At 33.7% G+C, this 22,904-nt stretch overlaps 1 protein-coding gene across 2 annotated transcripts in view; it reads right to left on the bottom strand.

The window, feature by feature from the left end:
- Nucleotides 1-8,425: 8,425 nt before the first annotated feature.
- LOC100371994 (methionine adenosyltransferase 2 subunit beta-like) overlaps nt 8,426-22,904 on the bottom strand; it is a 36,873-nt gene continuing 22,394 nt past the window's right edge. The window contains exons 5-7 of one of the 2 annotated variants that reach the window (XM_085497695.1): nt 19,449-19,642; nt 14,750-14,882; nt 8,426-9,979 (exon numbers count right to left, since the gene is read on the bottom strand). In XM_085497695.1, coding sequence (XP_085353821.1) covers nt 9,948-9,979; nt 14,750-14,882; nt 19,449-19,642 — 359 coding nt within the window. In that variant the 3' untranslated portion in view covers nt 8,426-9,947. Of the gene's footprint in view, nt 9,980-13,328; nt 14,883-19,448; nt 19,643-22,904 lie in introns of those variants that run through there. The other variant, XM_002741343.4, reaches the window with a different exon arrangement.

Here is a 22,904-nt window from a genome sequence, read left to right as displayed (position 1 = left end):
TGTTGACTGACATTTAGTCAACTTCTAAAAATGATGATTCCATATTTTGTTTAACAATTTGGTCAACACATCACTTACTGAAGGTCTCTACAGTAGGATGGGAAAATCTAATGCAGCAAGCGATGTTTTAAGTTTGTAACATGTACAGCCATTGTAGCTGTTAAAGTGAATGGAACCATGACCGTACCAAGTAAGCTCAAATCACCTGGATTACAGCCACAATATAATGACCCCATTGTGCATGTCAAAACAGAACATGATTTATAATAATCACACCAGGTGCCGATGCTGATCATGTGTATTTTTGAATCTGAACTTTAAGTCGCAGGATCAAATTCAGAGTACATCGTTTGTGTTGGTTGGTGAAACAAAACATTATTCAGGTCAAAGATTATCCAGCAGCTGGAAAGACACCTTCTTGCTGTTTTGGGGAATTTTGTAATAAAAGGAAATAAACAGTTGTTTTGGTTTTTCTAAGATTATAGCCATGTTGGTGAAGTTCATAGACTGTGATAATAGTGAATTCCTGGACATGGCAATACAACATGCATGGCTACGCTTGGAGGGATTCCACTTGCAAATGAAGTATTTATTGCATCAAAGGCAAGAGGGGGGAAATTGTTGGATATAAATTAACATTTGTATTTCCATGACTACCATGCTCTTCCAATAGAATTTTGGAAGTGCACATTTGCAAAATTTCATTTTTTTTTCAAAATAATTTGATGTAAGCTACTGAATCTCTGCTCAGGCAAACTTGACCATGATTTAAGATATGTATTTTATTAGCAACCCAAATCACATGCACTTTTAGCAGTCAACAGAAATCAGTTGATTTAACCCTGGAATATAATCAGGTGTTAATACCCTTGTTATTTACAGGTACAGTGTACAATGACATCAGGGAGGTCAGTCACTTAGAGTTGAAAATTATACCTGGTACTCTCAATGCAACAAAGGCATTCCCTTTATGTTTATGAATACTTATAAATACAAATGGCAGTTGAATGCAACGAGCCAATCAGTGTGCACTAGTACAGTGTGCAATGTTATTTGAAAATGATTCCAATGTTTTTTTAATCAGCCAATAGAAGCGGCTCATTTCAATTTGAATTGTGAAATTTATATTTATAAAGATGAAAGGAATACTTTTGTTGCACTGAGAGTAGCATTTTTAAACTTGATCACTATATTGTATGAGAATTTAACAGAAAAAAGATCAAAATATTAAAAGAATGGTTGTGAATAAATTAAACAAATATTACTTTTGTGAAATACTGGTATACAAGGATTTAGTTTGAAATTGAGGCTTGTTACTCCCTCAGGAATTTTTTTTTAGCTTTTGTTTTAAAACTTCAAATTTAAATCAGCAGATTCTCTAGCATCCAGAGACACCCCCTCTCACAAGGCATCTAACAGTAATAGATAATACAATCCTCCTCACCAATATTGTTAACTATTGTTTGTGCAGCATAAAATATATTTTGAATGAAGCGAACACAGTTTAACTGTGCAGGTCTTGACCACAATTTATGGGTCAATATACCAAAAAAAGAGTTTTAGAGTTAGTGTCATCTAAAAGGTTATAACTGAATTATATGTGTTTATACGTATGTGTGATGTACCTAGGTAGAGATGTAGGTAGTGATGCTGGTAGTGATGTAGTGATGTGATGAGGGTAGTTCACTAAGATTAATTGGCAAGATGGTAACAACTATAGAAGATGTATAAAGACAGCATTTTGGGGCATACATATTCACTTATTTTTCAGACTTTTTCAGTGATGAGCCATTATTATCTGTTGAAGCATGCATGTTTTCAGGGACAAACCATCATTTCTGTTGGGAAAAGCACATATTTTGAGCTGGAAAATTTTTTCTGTTTAATAGTTACATGCACTATTCCAGAGACCAACTCTTATTTCTACTTGGATACCCAGTATGCACTCTTCAGGGACGTACCATTATTTCTGTTGGGGAAAGCACATTTTCTAAGGGGGAACATTGTTTCTGTTTAATAGTTACATCATGGTTACATGCACTTTTTCAGTGATCAACTCTTGTTTTTACTTGGGTATGCACTCTTCAGGGATGTACCATCATTTCTGTTGGGCAAAGTACATTTCTTAACAGGGAACATTGTTTCTGTTTAATAGTTACATGCATTTTTTTTCAGTGATCAACTCTTATTTCTACTTGGGTATGCACTCTTCTTCAGGAATGAACCATCATTTCTTTTAGTGAATAGCAATTATTTTTGTTGGGGTATATATTTTTTCAAGGATGAACCATTTTTGGGGGCATATAGTTTTTCAGAGTAGATTTATGTTGGGATATATACTTTTTATCTTTGTTAAAGACAACTTATCATGTGTAATAAATATTTTTTGTTATTTATTACGCAGTTTTGAGCCACTTGTAATCTGTTTCAGAAACTTCAACTGGGTTTCCTGTAGTTTCACATGATGTAGATTTCCTCAATTACAGCCCCGCCCATCTCATCGCAGTTAGTATGCAAGCTTCAGACCACAGTACAAATAATAATAATATTGTTCACAATAACTAGCCAAAGAACATCATTTCCATTTGTATGCTATTAATACTACCGCTATTTAATTAAGATTTCATGGTAACTAGACTATAGAATTCAGTTACAAGTTTTAATTTTATATTCAATGTTTAGAAAATTAACACTACAGTTTAAAATTAATATTATTTAATATTCAATGAAGTATATTAATAATAAACTAGTAATATTTCGTCTGTTATAACAACTCAGAATTATTAGTATCATACAATGTACATAATTTCCTGTTTTCATTTTTTCAATATTTGTATCATGTGTCATTTTAGTAGAGACTAATTTCTTGGTATTATTATTTGTTATTAAATGAATTGTTTGATATGAGGAATGCATGTCCGTGACAAATTGGACCAACATATCATGCATTTATTGATCCAAGACAAACTAATCAAACAATTAAGTCCCAGTGAATAATCATGAGAGAATACACCGCATCGGTGAATTCCTGTCGTTTTAGAGTTTAATGTTTTTCTGATAGCAAGGATCCGCAATAGACTGTTGACTCTGTGACTAGTCATGAAACAGCACACACAGCCAAAGCGGATATCACTGAGGAATGTCAGTAACACCTACAATACTGCTTGTGTTGATGATAAACCATAGAATAAACATGGTTGTACCACACTGGATTGTCAATAAGCACACAGTATTAGTAAATTAGGTAGTTAAAATATTACAAGGACTACATAGCAGACATTCTAGTCTGATATACTTGACATACAAGACTGATGTCAATGAACTGGAGACACTTGGCACAGGTGACACATAGTAAACAATAGCCTACTGTATTACCATATACTCACAATATTTAGAATTTCTACACAGGAATATTCATGATTCAATAATTAAATGTTTGTGAGAAGTGAAACAATATTATGGGCAGAAAATGTTAGCATATGAGTAATCAAACTGCCCAGTTTCCCACAGGGCTCAGCCAATGCCTGAACAGACACAACACAACATAGTCAGGCAATACAGGACTTCCCTGGACCAGATAGTTTCCTGGAGATTGGTATTTCACACCTATGAGAATACTACCTGTATTTAATTCATTATTGGTACTTTTATCATTGAAACTTTATTACTTTTTTTTGTCTGGTTTTATCTGTGTAGTTTTAATTGGTGTATTTTAACTAGTTATTACAAACAGTCTTTAGTAAATGGCCACATCTGGTATTTCCTAACTGTTTTAGGTGACTCTGTGATAGAAAAGAATACTTTTGATAATTCTTTGGTACGAATATTTATTGAAGATGTGTAATAATTCTAAAAACTTTCATATTCTATATGCTATCTGTATAATGTAGTCTAGAATATATTTCTATACTGTTTATAGTAATGTGTTAATTTGACATTAATTTCCTCGAAAAAATGTCACTTTGTATATTTCACTGCTACAACATTCAATTAGCAATTAATTAGTTAATAATTTTATTTGTCAACACATTTTCACCATAAAAAAAATTGTCCTGTGATAGCGATGAATTGTGCGATTCACTACTCTGATGAAAACAAATAATGTATAAATACTCAGCCATATATTCTCCTTTCTCACAAGTGAAAATGAGGTAATTAACCTGAAACAATAAGCCTAATTTGATAAATGAGATCAATGGCTTATTATGCGCTTATCACAAAGGTGTGGGCATAGGAAGGGAAAGGTGCAAACATTTCTACGTAACAAAACAATTTGTTTAAACTATGACACCACTGGTCAGTCACAAAAAATATTATGTAAACATCATTGTTGGAAACGGCCCAAATCAAAGTCTACAAAATGTCTGGACTAAGGCTTTGGGGGATTAGTCCTAAATCCAGGAAGCCTGGATAGGGTAACTCAAATTAACATTCCAGTATGTCTAGTATGCCAGCTTTAAAAAAACTTGTTATTTTTTGTTATAGTATATTTTAATTTAAGATTTAATTAGATTAATAAGTATTAGACATCCATAGATTTCATTATTATTTTTGTTTTCGACGCCCACCACCCCACCAGAAATGATTCAACGCCCACTACCCCACGAGAAATGACATCATCTTTCGCTTCGTCAGCTGTTTCATACTTCTGTATTTTTTGGTTTCAGGGTTGTTCGACAACTACCATAGTCTTATCTGTCATTCAAATTTAGAATGCATAGATACCATTTTAGACAGCTTAATATTTAAAATTTATACAGTGGTGCATGGTAGGCTTGTCATAGAAACGCAATTTTTAACTGCATAAGACGCACATGCAAAACTTCAGTTTTGGGGGAGGTTAAGGGTCTGTACATTGTTTACATAAACCAAACTTCACACCTCAGTTGTACACCAAAGACCACGTAATACCCAGATTTATTTTTTTTCTTGCATTTCCCCTTATTTCATACAGTACTGTAAAACCATTTATTTTCACTGGCTTTTAATTTCACTATTTTGATGTTTTCACCAATTTCACTGGGTTTTAAGTTCACAAACTTGGCAGGGAAACAATGAGTTCTATTGATATTCTACATGTTCACATGGATTGAATTTAGCAAATTTTACTCAAACAAAAATAAAAGCCAGTGAATAATTAATTACATTTTTTTCTTCTTAAATTCATGAATTTCTAATTTATATATCTATTTCACGAACAGTCTATAGTATGAGACCAGAAGGAAGGAATGCAAGATGAAATGCAGGTGTAAATAAAGAATTTAATGACACTTCCCCTTGCATGTATTCAAGTGTCAGAGCAAAAAGCTGTGGTTTCAATTATTCATGAACATCAAGAATAAAACTAAGATGGCAGACTTGAGATATGACCTGGGATTTTATTTTGTTTTCCTGCTTGTGACAAACATGGGCTATTTTTAGGAACATAAATTGAATGGTATAATTTACCTGCAAACATTTAACCAGGTAAACTACAGAGGGCAGTCTACAAGGTGTGTAGCTGCACTATGCAAATTGGATTAAAATCTAATGTGACACTTACTTTTTGTTACAAATAAGCTTACCATTGTTTATCATTTCTGAGACTGATCTTATCTGATCACATTTAATACATATTTCAACTGAAATTTACATTTCCTGATGTAACACCATTTATTACAGATAGTTAACGGGCGACTACAAAGACGGTAACTGATATTTGAAGGAAGCTACAAGAATGCTAATGGCATTCAAGTTTGAATGGCTTTCCTTTCAGCCCCATCATGGGTTGTGTTATATGTCACAGTGTGTCGTGCAACTCCTTTCATGTGATCTGTAGAAATTGTACCTGATTCATGTATGTATCATAGTGAACTAAATGTTGTATTCAACAACAAACCACCTGCTTAGCTCATTCAGTAGACTGGCTGTGCACCCACACAGCTTGTTGTTCTGAAGTTTTTGGTTCAAATTCATGGTGTTGCTGGTTAAAAAAAACCCCAAAAAAACGTTGTACTCTTCACTTTGATCATGCAAGAACAACTTTGCTCTGAAAAAAGTTCTTTCCTAGTATCATTGAGCATCATTGAGAACACAGAAACTAGAAAATGGGGAATATTTGTAACGAAGATAGAGAACTTTCCTGGGACCCGGTATTAAGACCGGTTACACTAGTAAATGGTGAGCAAAAACAGTTTGCTATCAAATGTAGTGGACTGTTAGAACAATAGAGACAAGCCAAAAAGTTTTACTTACAGTTGAAGAGAAAGATTTACTCTTGTTCATCATTTACATACTCACATTACATCACAAAGCCCTTCCGGTACTTAGCAATTTTGACAGTAAAAATCAAAATGTTGTAAAAACAAAATGCATCATCTGAATAGATTAATTTTACTGTACACTGCTAACCATTATAACCGTTAACAAAACAGCAGCTGTAACAACTAATTATGCTAGTCATTGTTATTTTATGTTTTGTAATTAGAGAAGTAATTACTAGCAATTTTCTTTTTGCTATTAACTAAAATGAACTTGATAGATTGATTGAACAATAAAAAGCTCCACATTCTTATTGATAAATAATGTTTTTTTCTTTATACGCTATTATTGAACACAGATATTTAATTCAAATTAAATTTACTGAAGAAAAACCTGATGTTGTGAAAGGCACTATTGATGATAAAAAACTTAAACTTGAAACATTGTTCAATTATTGTAGATGTATAAATAATTTTTGGTTATTTTTAATAAGCAACATCATCATTAGAAAATAAACAAATCTGAGAAAGGTCTACCTGTAGTATCTACATGTATAATATCAAAGCAACCAGACTTGCAGTTTTCAACAAGTCGTCGAAAATATCACTTTTTACCAAAAATGACCAAAATATTCATCAAAATTGGAGAATTAAAGATATCATCACGAAATGAACAAATCTGAGAGAGGTCTACCTTTAGTACCTATATGTATAATTTCAAAGCAATCAGACATGCAGTTTTCAACAAGAATTTGAAAATATCATTTTTCACCAAAAATGACCAAAATATTCATCAAAATTGGAGAATTAAAGATATCATCATGAAATGAACAAATCTGAGAGAGGCCCACATGTAGTCCCTATATATATAATATCAAAGTAATCAGACATGCAGTTTTCAACAAGAAATCGAAAATATCACTTTTTACCAAAAATATTCATCAAAATTAGAGAATTACCAATAAAGATATCATCATGAAATGAACAAATCTAAGAGAGGTCTGCCCAAAATAAATATACACCAAATATCAAAGCAATAAGAATTGTAGTTTTCGAGAAGAAGTCAAAAAAGTAAAAAGTTGACATGGACAACGGACAATCACTCGTATGATAAGCACAACTCAACAAAGTCAACAGCGAAGCTAAAAAGGTCTACTTTGAGACAAGAGCAATGTTTATAAAAGACTAAGCAAACTACTGTAAACTTCAAGTACAAATTAATACTTATCAAGGCATTTCCTCATCCAAATTAAGTCTCAAAGTTAATAGCAACAATAACAATGATCACTTTTACTTTTCACAAAACTGTTTTATTTTCATCAAATTGAGAGTTTCAGTAATCACCAGTAATTACAGTAAATTGGACACGATTTTTAACCCTAATTAAGAACACAATGATGACCAGTGTAGAGCATGAGCACAATGCAGTATATTATTGGGGGGGGGGGGGTAAGTAGAAACTTTGCATGACCAAGGAAATTAACTTCTAGACAGAGTGAGTCATCTAATGTTTGCAGGGAAATTCAAAGCTTGGACCCTATTTGGAGATGCTGTCATTACTATTGAAAGTATCTGAAGAATTCTTGATAGGAGACGTCAACAACATCCTGAATGCTGTTGAATTGACACATTTTGCCAGTGGCCTTATCATAGCTGTATTAATGGAGTGTTTGGTTGTTTAGCCATGATATACAAAGTCTATATCAAACAGTTTCTATCAGCCCTTGAGAATGGTTAATATCTTTAGCAAGTAATAAAGTTAGTGTTTGTTTGATGAATGGTGATCTGAAATGGGGAGAAGAAGGAGGTTGTTATTCCAAAGTATACTTTAACATCTTATTCTAGTCATACACAGGAGACTGTATGCGAGACAAAACCTCTTGAAAAACAGAGACTTGGAGAGTGGTATTTTTAGAACATAAATTAGATGGAAAATATACCTGCAAACATTTAAGCTATAGGGGACACAATTCAGAAGGTGAGCAGGTGAACTAAGCTGAACTGCACTAACATATACATGTCTCAAGTAGATAAAATCACAGCACTAGAATACTGCGGAGATTGAAATCATCAAAGACTTGGGTGCAGGTATAGTCATGGTGCCCTGAGTCAGATAACAAATCCTGATATTGCCAATATTTAACTATTTCAATGTTTGAAATTTATAAATCACAACCACAAAAATCATTATAATAGTCGTTTATTACTCATTCCATGAAAAAATGCATGCAATAATATTGTCATAGCAACCCAATAGTCAATCTATAATCTACCATTTGGAAGTAATGCTGTTCAATAATAGTAGTAATAGAACAACTCACACAACTTCAGTGATTCTGCATGCCATATTCATGCAATTTTTTGTATTTTCTCTAATAGGAGCACAATCATGTAAAAAGTTAGCATATACGTGAATAAGTTGAGTTTGATGTAATTCAATCATTTTTTTTCTACCAAGGTACCGATGATATTGTGGCTGTAAAAAATTTACATACATCCCCCTTAAAAAAGTAAATACCTGAATATATACAATTCGAGGCATTTTACCCATAATTCTACTTTCTTCAACAACAAGATCAGTTTCTGGAAATCAGAGAAACTCCATTGTGGTACAACTTGTTTTCAGACAAACTGACTGAATTTGTCACATGATTTGAACCTACCCCGGTACTTGTCCCAGTATATATTTGAAGACTTTGTTTTGTCACAAAATGAAAAGCAAAAGGAGTAATATATTGGGTAATTACATTTCTTTTTACATCTCAGCTTAGTTTGTCAAAATTTCCTGATTCTGGCGGCCACCAGAATGAACTTAGAAGTGTATGTAGAAATCATGAATAATATTTATCACCATGGTAAAAAAGCATGAAGCATGAAACATGATCCCACCCCAACTGCCACAGCCATCTTTTGGTAGGCATTTTGTGATTTGCTTCATGCAAGCATTTTATTGGCAATTTGTATTGCACTTCTATATATTCCCACTTTCCCCATGTTGGTTTAAAAGGTGTTGGTTATCATGTAGCTACGTTCAAATTGTGTGCTCCGGTAACCTGTTTTACATACACGTTGTGTATATGTTGTGTTGGGCCCATATCTGATAATATGGCATGACAACCACCTCTCTATAATAGCACCATAATGATTGAATCTAAGTATAAAAGCTTAAAATCAGTGTCCCTCTTAAATTGACAAATGCAAAGTTCTCTGCATGTCTGTAAAATATAATGTTATAATAAGCATCACATGGTCTCACCAAAATATTACAACCCAAGCCTACAACAGACTTCTTCAGCTGCACATCAAAAGCCTCATAATATGGCTACTGTATATGCTCTATTAGTAGCACATTAATATGTAAATTACTGAATTGATATGCCTAAAATAAGCCATATCCAACATCCAACATCCAACAAATGTAATTTGGGGTTTACATGCATTTGCAATAGAGCATATACATGTACTGTACTAAATAAAATACATTACTTATTGAGAAATGATTTAAGACATTTTTGTATACCCTCCTTGAAAGGTGTTTGTTCAGTAGTAATACCAATACTTTGTAATCTAGTGGAGTCTAGATGTACATCATATGGTCTAGGAGTACCTTTAGATGGTTCTTTGTCTGCTACAATGTGCTGTGATGGAATGTTAAATATCTCTGCCATAGTCATTGCCATGCTGTATTTTGTCATCAGTTCATTTGAACTATAGTGGAAGATACCTTTGATGGATGGATCCTGTTTTGTCAGATAAAAGAGAAGTTAATTTTGTTTATGTTTTGAAATTACCCTTAGTATATAGTCATGAATTACATCAGCATTATGTTATCAAGATGTTCAATTTAGGAAAAACAAACAAACAAATTACATAGATACAAGGCAACAAGTCACTGTACACAGACATTATTCGGCTGAGTTGTGGACATTTCAGGACAGAACAGATGAAAGGAAGTAAATTAAATTAAATTAAATTAAAGACACACAATTTTGATGCAACTGTATTTGCTATATTATTAGAATATTAATTCAAACCACAAAGTTAGAGTGGTTTTCCTGCTTGTGACAAACATGGGCTATTTTTAGGAACATAAATTGAATGGTATAATTTACCTGCAAACATTTAACCAGGTAAACTACAGAGGGCAGTCTACAAGGTGTGTAGCTGCACTATGCAAATTGGATTAAAATCTAATGTGACACTTACTTTTTGTTACAAATAAGCTTACCATTGTTTATCATTTCTGAGACTGATCTTATCTGATCACATTTAATACATATTTCAACTGAAATTTACATTTCCTGATGTAACACCATTTATTACAGATAGTTAACGGGCGACTACAAAGACGGTAACTGATATTTGAAGGAAGCTACAAGAATGCTAATGGCATTCAAGTTTGAATGGCTTTCCTTTCAGCCCCATCATGGGTTGTGTTATATGTCACAGTGTGTCGTGCAACTCCTTTCATGTGATCTGTAGAAATTGTACCTGATTCATGTATGTATCATAGTGAACTAAATGTTGTATTCAACAACAAACCACCTGCTTAGCTCATTCAGTAGACTGGCTGTGCACCCACACAGCTTGTTGTTCTGAAGTTTTTGGTTCAAATTCATGGTGTTGCTGGTTAAAAAAAACCCCAAAAAAACGTTGTACTCTTCACTTTGATCATGCAAGAACAACTTTGCTCTGAAAAAAGTTCTTTCCTAGTATCATTGAGCATCATTGAGAACACAGAAACTAGAAAATGGGGAATATTTGTAACGAAGATAGAGAACTTTCCTGGGACCCGGTATTAAGACCGGTTACACTAGTAAATGGTGAGCAAAAACAGTTTGCTATCAAATGTAGTGGACTGTTAGAACAATAGAGACAAGCCAAAAAGTTTTACTTACAGTTGAAGAGAAAGATTTACTCTTGTTCATCATTTACATACTCACATTACATCACAAAGCCCTTCCGGTACTTAGCAATTTTGACAGTAAAAATCAAAATGTTGTAAAAACAAAATGCATCATCTGAATAGATTAATTTTACTGTACACTGCTAACCATTATAACCGTTAACAAAACAGCAGCTGTAACAACTAATTATGCTAGTCATTGTTATTTTATGTTTTGTAATTAGAGAAGTAATTACTAGCAATTTTCTTTTTGCTATTAACTAAAATGAACTTGATAGATTGATTGAACAATAAAAAGCTCCACATTCTTATTGATAAATAATGTTTTTTTCTTTATACGCTATTATTGAACACAGATATTTAATTCAAATTAAATTTACTGAAGAAAAACCTGATGTTGTGAAAGGCACTATTGATGATAAAAAACTTAAACTTGAAACATTGTTCAATTATTGTAGATGTATAAATAATTTTTGGTTATTTTTAATAAGCAACATCATCATTAGAAAATAAACAAATCTGAGAAAGGTCTACCTGTAGTATCTACATGTATAATATCAAAGCAACCAGACTTGCAGTTTTCAACAAGTCGTCGAAAATATCACTTTTTACCAAAAATGACCAAAATATTCATCAAAATTGGAGAATTAAAGATATCATCACGAAATGAACAAATCTGAGAGAGGTCTACCTTTAGTACCTATATGTATAATTTCAAAGCAATCAGACATGCAGTTTTCAACAAGAATTTGAAAATATCATTTTTCACCAAAAATGACCAAAATATTCATCAAAATTGGAGAATTAAAGATATCATCATGAAATGAACAAATCTGAGAGAGGCCCACATGTAGTCCCTATATATATAATATCAAAGTAATCAGACATGCAGTTTTCAACAAGAAATCGAAAATATCACTTTTTACCAAAAATATTCATCAAAATTAGAGAATTACCAATAAAGATATCATCATGAAATGAACAAATCTAAGAGAGGTCTGCCCAAAATAAATATACACCAAATATCAAAGCAATAAGAATTGTAGTTTTCGAGAAGAAGTCAAAAAAGTAAAAAGTTGACATGGACAACGGACAATCACTCGTATGATAAGCACAACTCAACAAAGTCAACAGCGAAGCTAAAAAGGTCTACTTTGAGACAAGAGCAATGTTTATAAAAGACTAAGCAAACTACTGTAAACTTCAAGTACAAATTAATACTTATCAAGGCATTTCCTCATCCAAATTAAGTCTCAAAGTTAATAGCAACAATAACAATGATCACTTTTACTTTTCACAAAACTGTTTTATTTTCATCAAATTGAGAGTTTCAGTAATCACCAGTAATTACAGTAAATTGGACACGATTTTTAACCCTAATTAAGAACACAATGATGACCAGTGTAGAGCATGAGCACAATGCAGTATATTATTGGGGGGGGGGGGGTAAGTAGAAACTTTGCATGACCAAGGAAATTAACTTCTAGACAGAGTGAGTCATCTAATGTTTGCAGGGAAATTCAAAGCTTGGACCCTATTTGGAGATGCTGTCATTACTATTGAAAGTATCTGAAGAATTCTTGATAGGAGACGTCAACAACATCCTGAATGCTGTTGAATTGACACATTTTGCCAGTGGCCTTATCATAGCTGTATTAATGGAGTGTTTGGTTGTTTAGCCATGATATACAAAGTCTATATCAAACAGTTTCTATCAGCCCTTGAGAATGGTTAATATCTTTAGCAAGTAATAAAGTTAGTGTTTGTTTGATGAATGGTGATCTGAAATGGGGAGAAGAAGGAGGTTGTTATTCCAAAGTATACTTTAACATCTTATTCTAGTCATACACAGGAGACTGTATGCGAGACAAAACCTCTTGAAAAACAGAGACTTGGAGAGTGGTATTTTTAGAACATAAATTAGATGGAAAATATACCTGCAAACATTTAAGCTATAGGGGACACAATTCAGAAGGTGAGCAGGTGAACTAAGCTGAACTGCACTAACATATACATGTCTCAAGTAGATAAAATCACAGCACTAGAATACTGCGGAGATTGAAATCATCAAAGACTTGGGTGCAGGTATAGTCATGGTGCCCTGAGTCAGATAACAAATCCTGATATTGCCAATATTTAACTATTTCAATGTTTGAAATTTATAAATCACAACCACAAAAATCATTATAATAGTCGTTTATTACTCATTCCATGAAAAAATGCATGCAATAATATTGTCATAGCAACCCAATAGTCAATCTATAATCTACCATTTGGAAGTAATGCTGTTCAATAATAGTAGTAATAGAACAACTCACACAACTTCAGTGATTCTGCATGCCATATTCATGCAATTTTTTGTATTTTCTCTAATAGGAGCACAATCATGTAAAAAGTTAGCATATACGTGAATAAGTTGAGTTTGATGTAATTCAATCATTTTTTTTCTACCAAGGTACCGATGATATTGTGGCTGTAAAAAATTTACATACATCCCCCTTAAAAAAGTAAATACCTGAATATATACAATTCGAGGCATTTTACCCATAATTCTACTTTCTTCAACAACAAGATCAGTTTCTGGAAATCAGAGAAACTCCATTGTGGTACAACTTGTTTTCAGACAAACTGACTGAATTTGTCACATGATTTGAACCTACCCCGGTACTTGTCCCAGTATATATTTGAAGACTTTGTTTTGTCACAAAATGAAAAGCAAAAGGAGTAATATATTGGGTAATTACATTTCTTTTTACATCTCAGCTTAGTTTGTCAAAATTTCCTGATTCTGGCGGCCACCAGAATGAACTTAGAAGTGTATGTAGAAATCATGAATAATATTTATCACCATGGTAAAAAAGCATGAAGCATGAAACATGATCCCACCCCAACTGCCACAGCCATCTTTTGGTAGGCATTTTGTGATTTGCTTCATGCAAGCATTTTATTGGCAATTTGTATTGCACTTCTATATATTCCCACTTTCCCCATGTTGGTTTAAAAGGTGTTGGTTATCATGTAGCTACGTTCAAATTGTGTGCTCCGGTAACCTGTTTTACATACACGTTGTGTATATGTTGTGTTGGGCCCATATCTGATAATATGGCATGACAACCACCTCTCTATAATAGCACCATAATGATTGAATCTAAGTATAAAAGCTTAAAATCAGTGTCCCTCTTAAATTGACAAATGCAAAGTTCTCTGCATGTCTGTAAAATATAATGTTATAATAAGCATCACATGGTCTCACCAAAATATTACAACCCAAGCCTACAACAGACTTCTTCAGCTGCACATCAAAAGCCTCATAATATGGCTACTGTATATGCTCTATTAGTAGCACATTAATATGTAAATTACTGAATTGATATGCCTAAAATAAGCCATATCCAACATCCAACATCCAACAAATGTAATTTGGGGTTTACATGCATTTGCAATAGAGCATATACATGTACTGTACTAAATAAAATACATTACTTATTGAGAAATGATTTAAGACATTTTTGTATACCCTCCTTGAAAGGTGTTTGTTCAGTAGTAATACCAATACTTTGTAATCTAGTGGAGTCTAGATGTACATCATATGGTCTAGGAGTACCTTTAGATGGTTCTTTGTCTGCTACAATGTGCTGTGATGGAATGTTAAATATCTCTGCCATAGTCATTGCCATGCTGTATTTTGTCATCAGTTCATTTGAACTATAGTGGAAGATACCTTTGATGGATGGATCCTGTTTTGTCAGATAAAAGAGAAGTTAATTTTGTTTATGTTTTGAAATTACCCTTAGTATATAGTCATGAATTACATCAGCATTATGTTATCAAGATGTTCAATTTAGGAAAAACAAACAAACAAATTACATAGATACAAGGCAACAAGTCACTGTACACAGACATTATTCGGCTGAGTTGTGGACATTTCAGGACAGAACAGATGAAAGGAAGTAAATTAAATTAAATTAAATTAAAGACACACAATTTTGATGCAACTGTATTTGCTATATTATTAGAATATTAATTCAAACCACAAAGTTAGAGTGGTTTGTAATAAATACATGAGATTGAATTAAAAGTGTAAACTGCTTTTTGATTAAAGACATGATATTTTGAAGTCATCAAAACAATAAATTTCTGGAGATCATCCGGTGCTACATTTATTGGAATTTTCAAGATCTAATGCAGCTCATTTTCTATTTCATTTTGTGTACATTATCTGCATAATACTTGAAAAGAAGCACACAGCATAAAGTAAATTCCACTCAACTATAGACAATAACTACATTGTGTATCAAAATGCCGACAGAATGAGGAAATGCATGTTTATATAACAAGAGAACTAAAACTGAAACTGGATTAAAAACATCCCAAGAGATTAAACAAGTTAAGATGTAAATGGCTTGTTAGTTCCGACATGTGCGACCTGGTTTTTAGCTCATGGTTATGACAGGAAATGTCTGTTTTTGAGCAGAACATTAGGAAGGCTAACAATTGTATTTATAATAGTACCGTATATCTATACACACTCTACTGTACAGTTGTAAAAACTAAGATAAACATATAAACAAGCCCCTAGGCTGGTTAGCCATCAAACAACATGTCGGCTGTTGCATTTCAGCATTTACAGTTCCTTCAAAGTTGCGTTGGGATTACGTTGACACAGTGTAACAATTTTGGCGCTGGTGATCTCTTGTCTGTGCGCAACGTAGCCAAAATAAAAAGCATGCTCATTTGAACACTGCTATTACAAGACTGATAGGAGGTAATACATTTGGAACGAGAGTATTCAAAAATCAGTTTTTTGGATGTTGTCATGGTGAAGGTGGGCCAGGAATTTTTTCAGATTTTTACCACTTTACTAGAGTTGAAGGCGTTTGAACTAAATCGGCCCAGCCAAAAAAATCACAGAAGAATTGATGAAGAAACTGGAAATTACACACACACAAAAGTGATTTAAGGGCAATCTTAGCAGAGCAGATTGCCAATAATTATGTTAATATCACTAAATCTCATGTTTTGTGGCATAACTGTGTGGTTTATGTGGGCAGAAATAATTGATCATCAAATCGGTATTTGTATCATCCTGTAGACGGAAAAACCTCGGCCGTGAAGCAGAGCAATAATAAATATAAATATAAATTTTGTTCTACATTTTCTTTATCTTTTCATATAAGCTTTATGAGTTTGCCACTTAATTTACGTGACAGAAACTTTAAGTCACATAACATTACTTTCAAATGGTGCCACCAAATAAACTATGATGAAGAGTTAATCCATTCCTTAAGGCTTTCAAGTCTAGAGTTTATACTCTAGGGAAGTATTTTTATTAAAAGAGGAAGTATTCAGACAATATCCAGAGGAGCAAATCTTTGCACATCTGTATATGGTGAGCATCAAATCTCTGCTAGACATTCAGTAGGCTATTCTCTTGATTCCCAGTGGAGTTGTAGATTGTCATCACCCATGCCAATGTCTGCCAGATATCAATCTGACACCACACCCATCTACACAGAAAGCCCAAGATGCTGTGTCTTTTGCCAGATGTAAAATGTTAATCTAACATGGGGATAAAATTACTGGGTTTTTAATCCCCACAGTTGCCATGACATTCCTAAGTAAGTTGATGAGACAGTTCTGGACCAGTGATCAGTTAGGTCAACAATGTCTAATTATAAACATATATATCAGTGTCACTGCTAATAAAATCTAATTACATACATAACGCCAGAATGGTAATTTTAAGAGAATGTGTTGTGAGATGATAGGCTTATATATAGCTAGAGTTGCCACTGCATAAAACTAGAAAAAGTAGTGCCAGTGTAATTGTTGGTAACTAGAACTGCTGCACTGGCAAATTTTCAGTTGACCTTATAATTTTGTCTTTTGTGTACTTTTTCATTTATTTACTCTTTCGTGCAATCAACCATAAATATTTGATAACTCTTGGCCATTAAATGTCAAAATAATATACATTTTCAGTACATCTTGAGCTCAACATGCCGAAAATAAAATACATATTGTGAGTACCCCAGTATATACCTACTTTGAAATAAGATAATCATACATGTATGTCAGTTTAGAAGCTCACTTCAATACTAACTTCCAATAAACCCATTGCAAATGATTGCTGAGTGAAGCATTTAGGTCTGTTTTGTGTTCACATCTGTTTTTATGCTGGCATAATTGTTATGTAATAGTTGGGTCAGTGCTAATATCCTCCTGGGTAACATGTTTTCACCAGTTTATTGCTCTTACGCCACCCACGTATATTACGCAACATTATGGCATTACGGGGAATGCAAAAACAAATGTGAACACACTATTGCCTCAAGTTTTTGATACATACAAAGTCATCAAATCAGAATAAAATAGAATAATACAATACATTTGGGACAACATAAATAACATAAACTGTAAATATTTCACTTTCATAAATAGGCTAAGAGTGCCATGGAAACTTTCCCAAGTATAAATTTACCATTAGCTTCATGCCAAGTCCATTGAATCTCACCATTTACACACATATCAACACAAAAAACAGTATTCCATCATTATGGAACTGATTTGTTAACAGTGACAATATAATGTTTCATGCGGAACATAGCAAGGGTGGAACTAATGTCTCTGAGTTAGATTTATCTGTGGATTACAGTTGATATGCATGAAAAGATGGTCATTGTAGAGTTAGTCAAGTACAACTAATACACATACTTGCTATATACCAGGATGTATTATCAATACACAGGTGAATTGCTGTGCTAATTGCATGTCTGTACATTTACAGGAAGTCTAGCTGCACTTAAAAGTAGACATTTAATGTTTATGAGATAATTATTACTCAATCAGCATTGATATAAAGAATTGTTTGATTATGATGATGACTTGTTCATGTTTTAGACATTTTTACGTCTTCCGGAATGCTTTAGTATCATTAAATAGAGTTTGACGTACTTCAGGGTGATGACACTGGCAGTTGAATACCATAAAGTAACACTTTACAGGTGAATATATAAGAGTAAGACTATTCTCATTTCAACAGCATTAAGAGTTAAAGTATTGGAAATTTGGGAGGTTATGTAGCATTCTCAACGTTTTTAAATATATCCACCATCTTGAAAATAATCATCAATTTTCAACCATCAACACAATTCTAAAAGTTAATATTTGATAAAATTTGTTGAAAAAAAATCCTTAATTTAAATGTTTATCGTTCACATCATCTAACTATACTTTCTAATTACTTTCTTGCTACTCATAGAAGAAGCTTAAATGAACTATGTGCCATAATGAGTTAATAACTGATAATTTATGGTTTCAGAATAGTTTTTGGATTGTTGTGCTTGTTTTTAGTAACCATGCTGTGCTGCAGAAGAAGATAATTAATGATGCATACATGTAGACCTATTATAAGTAGAAATGATAAATGTCTACATGTTTGAGTAAGGTACAGAAAACATTCCGAAATTTCTGGAGTCACTATTTGAAAGAATTTACTCCTGATTTATTATTTACAGATCTTGAAAATACGAGAGAGTAACCAGGTTCAACAATTCATTTGACAAATTTGAAAAATGTTTTTACTGTAGTTTTCAGATACATATCGCTATGATTTTGTGTTTTTTGTGGCAAAACTGAGATATTCACAAATCATGACATAAAGCAACATAATTGAACAACTAACACACACAATGACTTGCTATTTGAGATTGCATGGTCTATAATGAACACAGTAATTGGCTAGTTGAAGTCACATGGGCTATAACATATGCAATGATTGGCTGTTCAAAATCACATACGTAGTTAATGACAGTCACAATGATTGGCTGTTTAAGATTCCATGGTCAATGCTAGACACAATCATTGGCTGTTTAAGATCACATGGTCAATGCTGGAGACAATGATTGGCTACTAGTATAAATGTTACCACCTGTTATAAATAAGTGATCATTTGTACAGTGACTGTTATGATGTCATTACAAAATCAAGTCAAATCATACAAAATCCAAAAAAGTACAATAAAAAGAATTTCTAATAACCAATTTGTTCTTTTGTTAGGTAAATCATTACGTACACATTTTAATTTATTTTATCAATGAATTTCAAAATACTATGTATTCATTACTAATTTATGTGCTGTGAAATCATGTGATGTAATTAAAAATTTGGAGAATTAGAGGATAATACCATTAATTGCCAGTGAAGGCAACCCCATTCCAGACAAACAAAAAACTGAGCATAATCTAGATTATATTTTGGCTGATATTCCATCTATAGTTATGTCTTGTATGTTTTTTTTTTACCTGTAGTCTCTTCTCTGCTAATTTTCTGATAATGACAGCAATATCATTGACATGTGTTGGATAACGTTTCTGATAATCACACATAGTGGCAGGTTTATTTGTGTCTTGTACAGCTTGGAATAATATTGTCACTGCACTCTCTGATAGCTTTTCAACCTCACCATACAAGATTGGTATTCGCAAAATTGCACTTTCTACAAAAATAACAGGTATAAAATTGTAAATTGTAGAACCCGTTTTGGTGACAGGTGACACCTCTGTAACTGAACAATTTTCTCAGTCCTTTTTTTGATTGGTTTATACATATTTCACTGTCAGACCTCTATGAACTGAAGTTCTCTCAGTCCATTCGGATGTTTTGTTTAGACCAGTTTTACAGTAAGACCATAACGTAAGAAACTGAAACTCTGTACCGAGTTTGAGTTAAATATATTCACGAAAGACCTGCTCAGTTTTTTTAGCATTTTCGCACTAAAATGTCTGCTATTCAGCCATCTTGAATTGCACAACTACACCAGCAAATGTATGATGTCACATTTCAGAAACTTTCTAAAACAATACCAATCTTCATCTGCAAAACATGCTTCAAGGTCCCATAACCTGCAATGTATATTCCAAGTTTGAAAAAAAATAACACAAAGATAACCACCATTTGGCCATTTTGCATGTGCATATGTATATGCAAAGATGAATGATGTATATGTGTAGTTTCAGCATGATCTGTACAGGTGTGTCTGACACTAAAGTAACCAAGATAGCAAAGCCTGTGAGTAAGTGATTTTGAATGTAGGATGATTGTGCTTCCAGGCTTCCCTTATTTTGGTCTCTGCATACACTGAACTCTGTCAAGAAAAACTGGCTATCACGATCAGAGTGAAACAAAGATTCATCTGAGTGTAATAAGTGTTGCTCACACACACCTACAAAGTGAATGTAACATCCAAATCACCACCAGTTAATGCCATCTCATCATTGCGAACCCAGCAATATTTCACCTACAATGTGACTGTAACTTTCAAATCACCACCAGTTAATGCCATCTCATCATTGCGAACCCAGCAATATTTCACCTACAATGTGACTGTAACTTTCAAATCACCACCAGTTAATGCCATCTCATCATTGCAACCCAGCAATATTTCACCTACAATGTGAATGTAACTTCCAAATCACCACCAGTTAATGCCATCTCATCATTGCAACCCAGCAATATTTCACCTACAATGTGACTGTAACTTCCAAATCACCACCAGTTAATGCCATCTCATCATTGCGAACCCAGCAATATTTCACCTACAAAGTGAATGTAACTTCCAAATCACCACCAGTTAATGCCATCTCATCATTGCAACCCAGCAATATTTCACCTACAATGTGACTGTAACTTTCAAATCACCACCAGTTAATGCCATCTCATCATTGCAAACCCAGCAATATTTCACCTACAATGTGACTGTAACTTCCAAATCACCACCAGTAACGTTAATGCCATCTCATCATTGCGAACACAGCAATATTTCACCTACAATGTGACTGTAACTTCCAAATCACCACCAGTTAATGCCATCTCATCATTGCGAACCCAGCAATATTTCACCTACAAAGTGAATGTAACTTTCAAATCACCACCAGTTAATGCCATCTCATCATTGCAACCCAGCAATATTTCACCTACAATGTGACTGTAACTTCCAAATCACCACCAGTTAATGCCATCTCATCATTGCGAACCCAGCAATATTTCACCTACAAAGTGAATGTAACTTCCAAATCACCACCAGTTAATGCCATCTCATCATTGCGAACCCAGCAATATTTCACCTACAATGTGAATGTAACTTCCAAATCACCACCAGTTAATGCCATCTCATCATTGCGAACCCAGCAATATTTCACCTACAATGTGAATGTAACTTTCAAATCACCACCAGTTAATGCCATCTCATCATTGCGAACCCAGCAATATTTCACCTACAATGTGAATGTAACTTCCAAATCACCACCAGTTAATGCCATCTCATCATTGCGAACCCAGCAATATTTCACCTACAATGTGAATGTAACTTTTAAATCACCACCAGATAATGCCATCTCATCATTGCAAACCCAGCAATATTTCACCTACAATGTGACTGTAACTTTCAAATCACCACCAGTTAATGTCATCTCATCATTGCAAACTCAGCAATATTTCACCTACAATGTGACTGTAACTTTCAAATCACCACCAGTTAATGCCATCTCATCATTGCGAACCAGCAATATTTCACCTACAATGTGACTGTAACTTTCAAATCACCACCAGTTAATGCCATCTCATCATTGCAACCCAGCAATATTTCACCTACAATGTGAATGTAACTTCCAAATCACCACCAGTTAATGCCATCTCATCATTGCAACCCAGCAATATTTCACCTACAATGTGACTGTAACTTCCAAATCACCACCAGTTAATGCCATCTCATCATTGCGAACCCAGCAATATTTCACCTACAAAGTGAATGTAACTTCCAAATCACCACCAGTTAATGCCATCTCATCATTGCAACCCAGCAATATTTCACCTACAATGTGACTGTAACTTTCAAATCACCACCAGTTAATGCCATCTCATCATTGCAAACCCAGCAATATTTCACCTACAATGTGACTGTAACTTTCAAATCACCACCAGTTAATGCCATCTCATCATTGCGAACCCAGCAATATTTCACCTACAATGTGAATGTAACTTCCAAATCACCACCAGTAACGTTAATGCCATCTCATCATTGCGAACACAGCAATATTTCACCTACAATGTGACTGTAACTTCCAAATCACCACCAGTTAATGCCATCTCATCATTGCGAACCCAGCAATATTTCACCTACAAAGTGAATGTAACTTTCAAATCACCACCAGTTAATGCCATCTCATCATTGCAACCCAGCAATATTTCACCTACAATGTGACTGTAACTTCCAAATCACCACCAGTTAATGCCATCTCATCATTGCGAACCCAGCAATATTTCACCTACAAAGTGAATGTAACTTCCAAATCACCACCAGTTAATGCCATCTCATCATTGCGAACCCAGCAATATTTCACCTACAATGTGAATGTAACTTCCAAATCACCACCAGTTAATGCCATCTCATCATTGCGAACCCAGCAATATTTCACCTACAATGTGAATGTAACTTTCAAATCACCACCAGTTAATGCCATCTCATCATTGCGAACCCAGCAATATTTCACCTACAATGTGAATGTAACTTCCAAATCACCACCAGTTAATGCCATCTCATCATTGCGAACCCAGCAATATTTCACCTACAATGTGAATGTAACTTTTAAATCACCACCAGATAATGCCATCTCATCATTGCAAACCCAGCAATATTTCACCTACAATGTGACTGTAACTTTCAAATCACCACCAGTTAATGTCATCTCATCATTGCAAAC

This window comes from Saccoglossus kowalevskii, chromosome 4 (genome assembly GCF_978046115.1).
Source record: "Saccoglossus kowalevskii chromosome 4, keSacKowa6.1, whole genome shotgun sequence".
Lineage (NCBI taxonomy): Eukaryota > Metazoa > Hemichordata > Enteropneusta > Harrimaniidae > Saccoglossus > Saccoglossus kowalevskii.
This window is presented reverse-complemented; position numbering and strand designations above follow the sequence as displayed.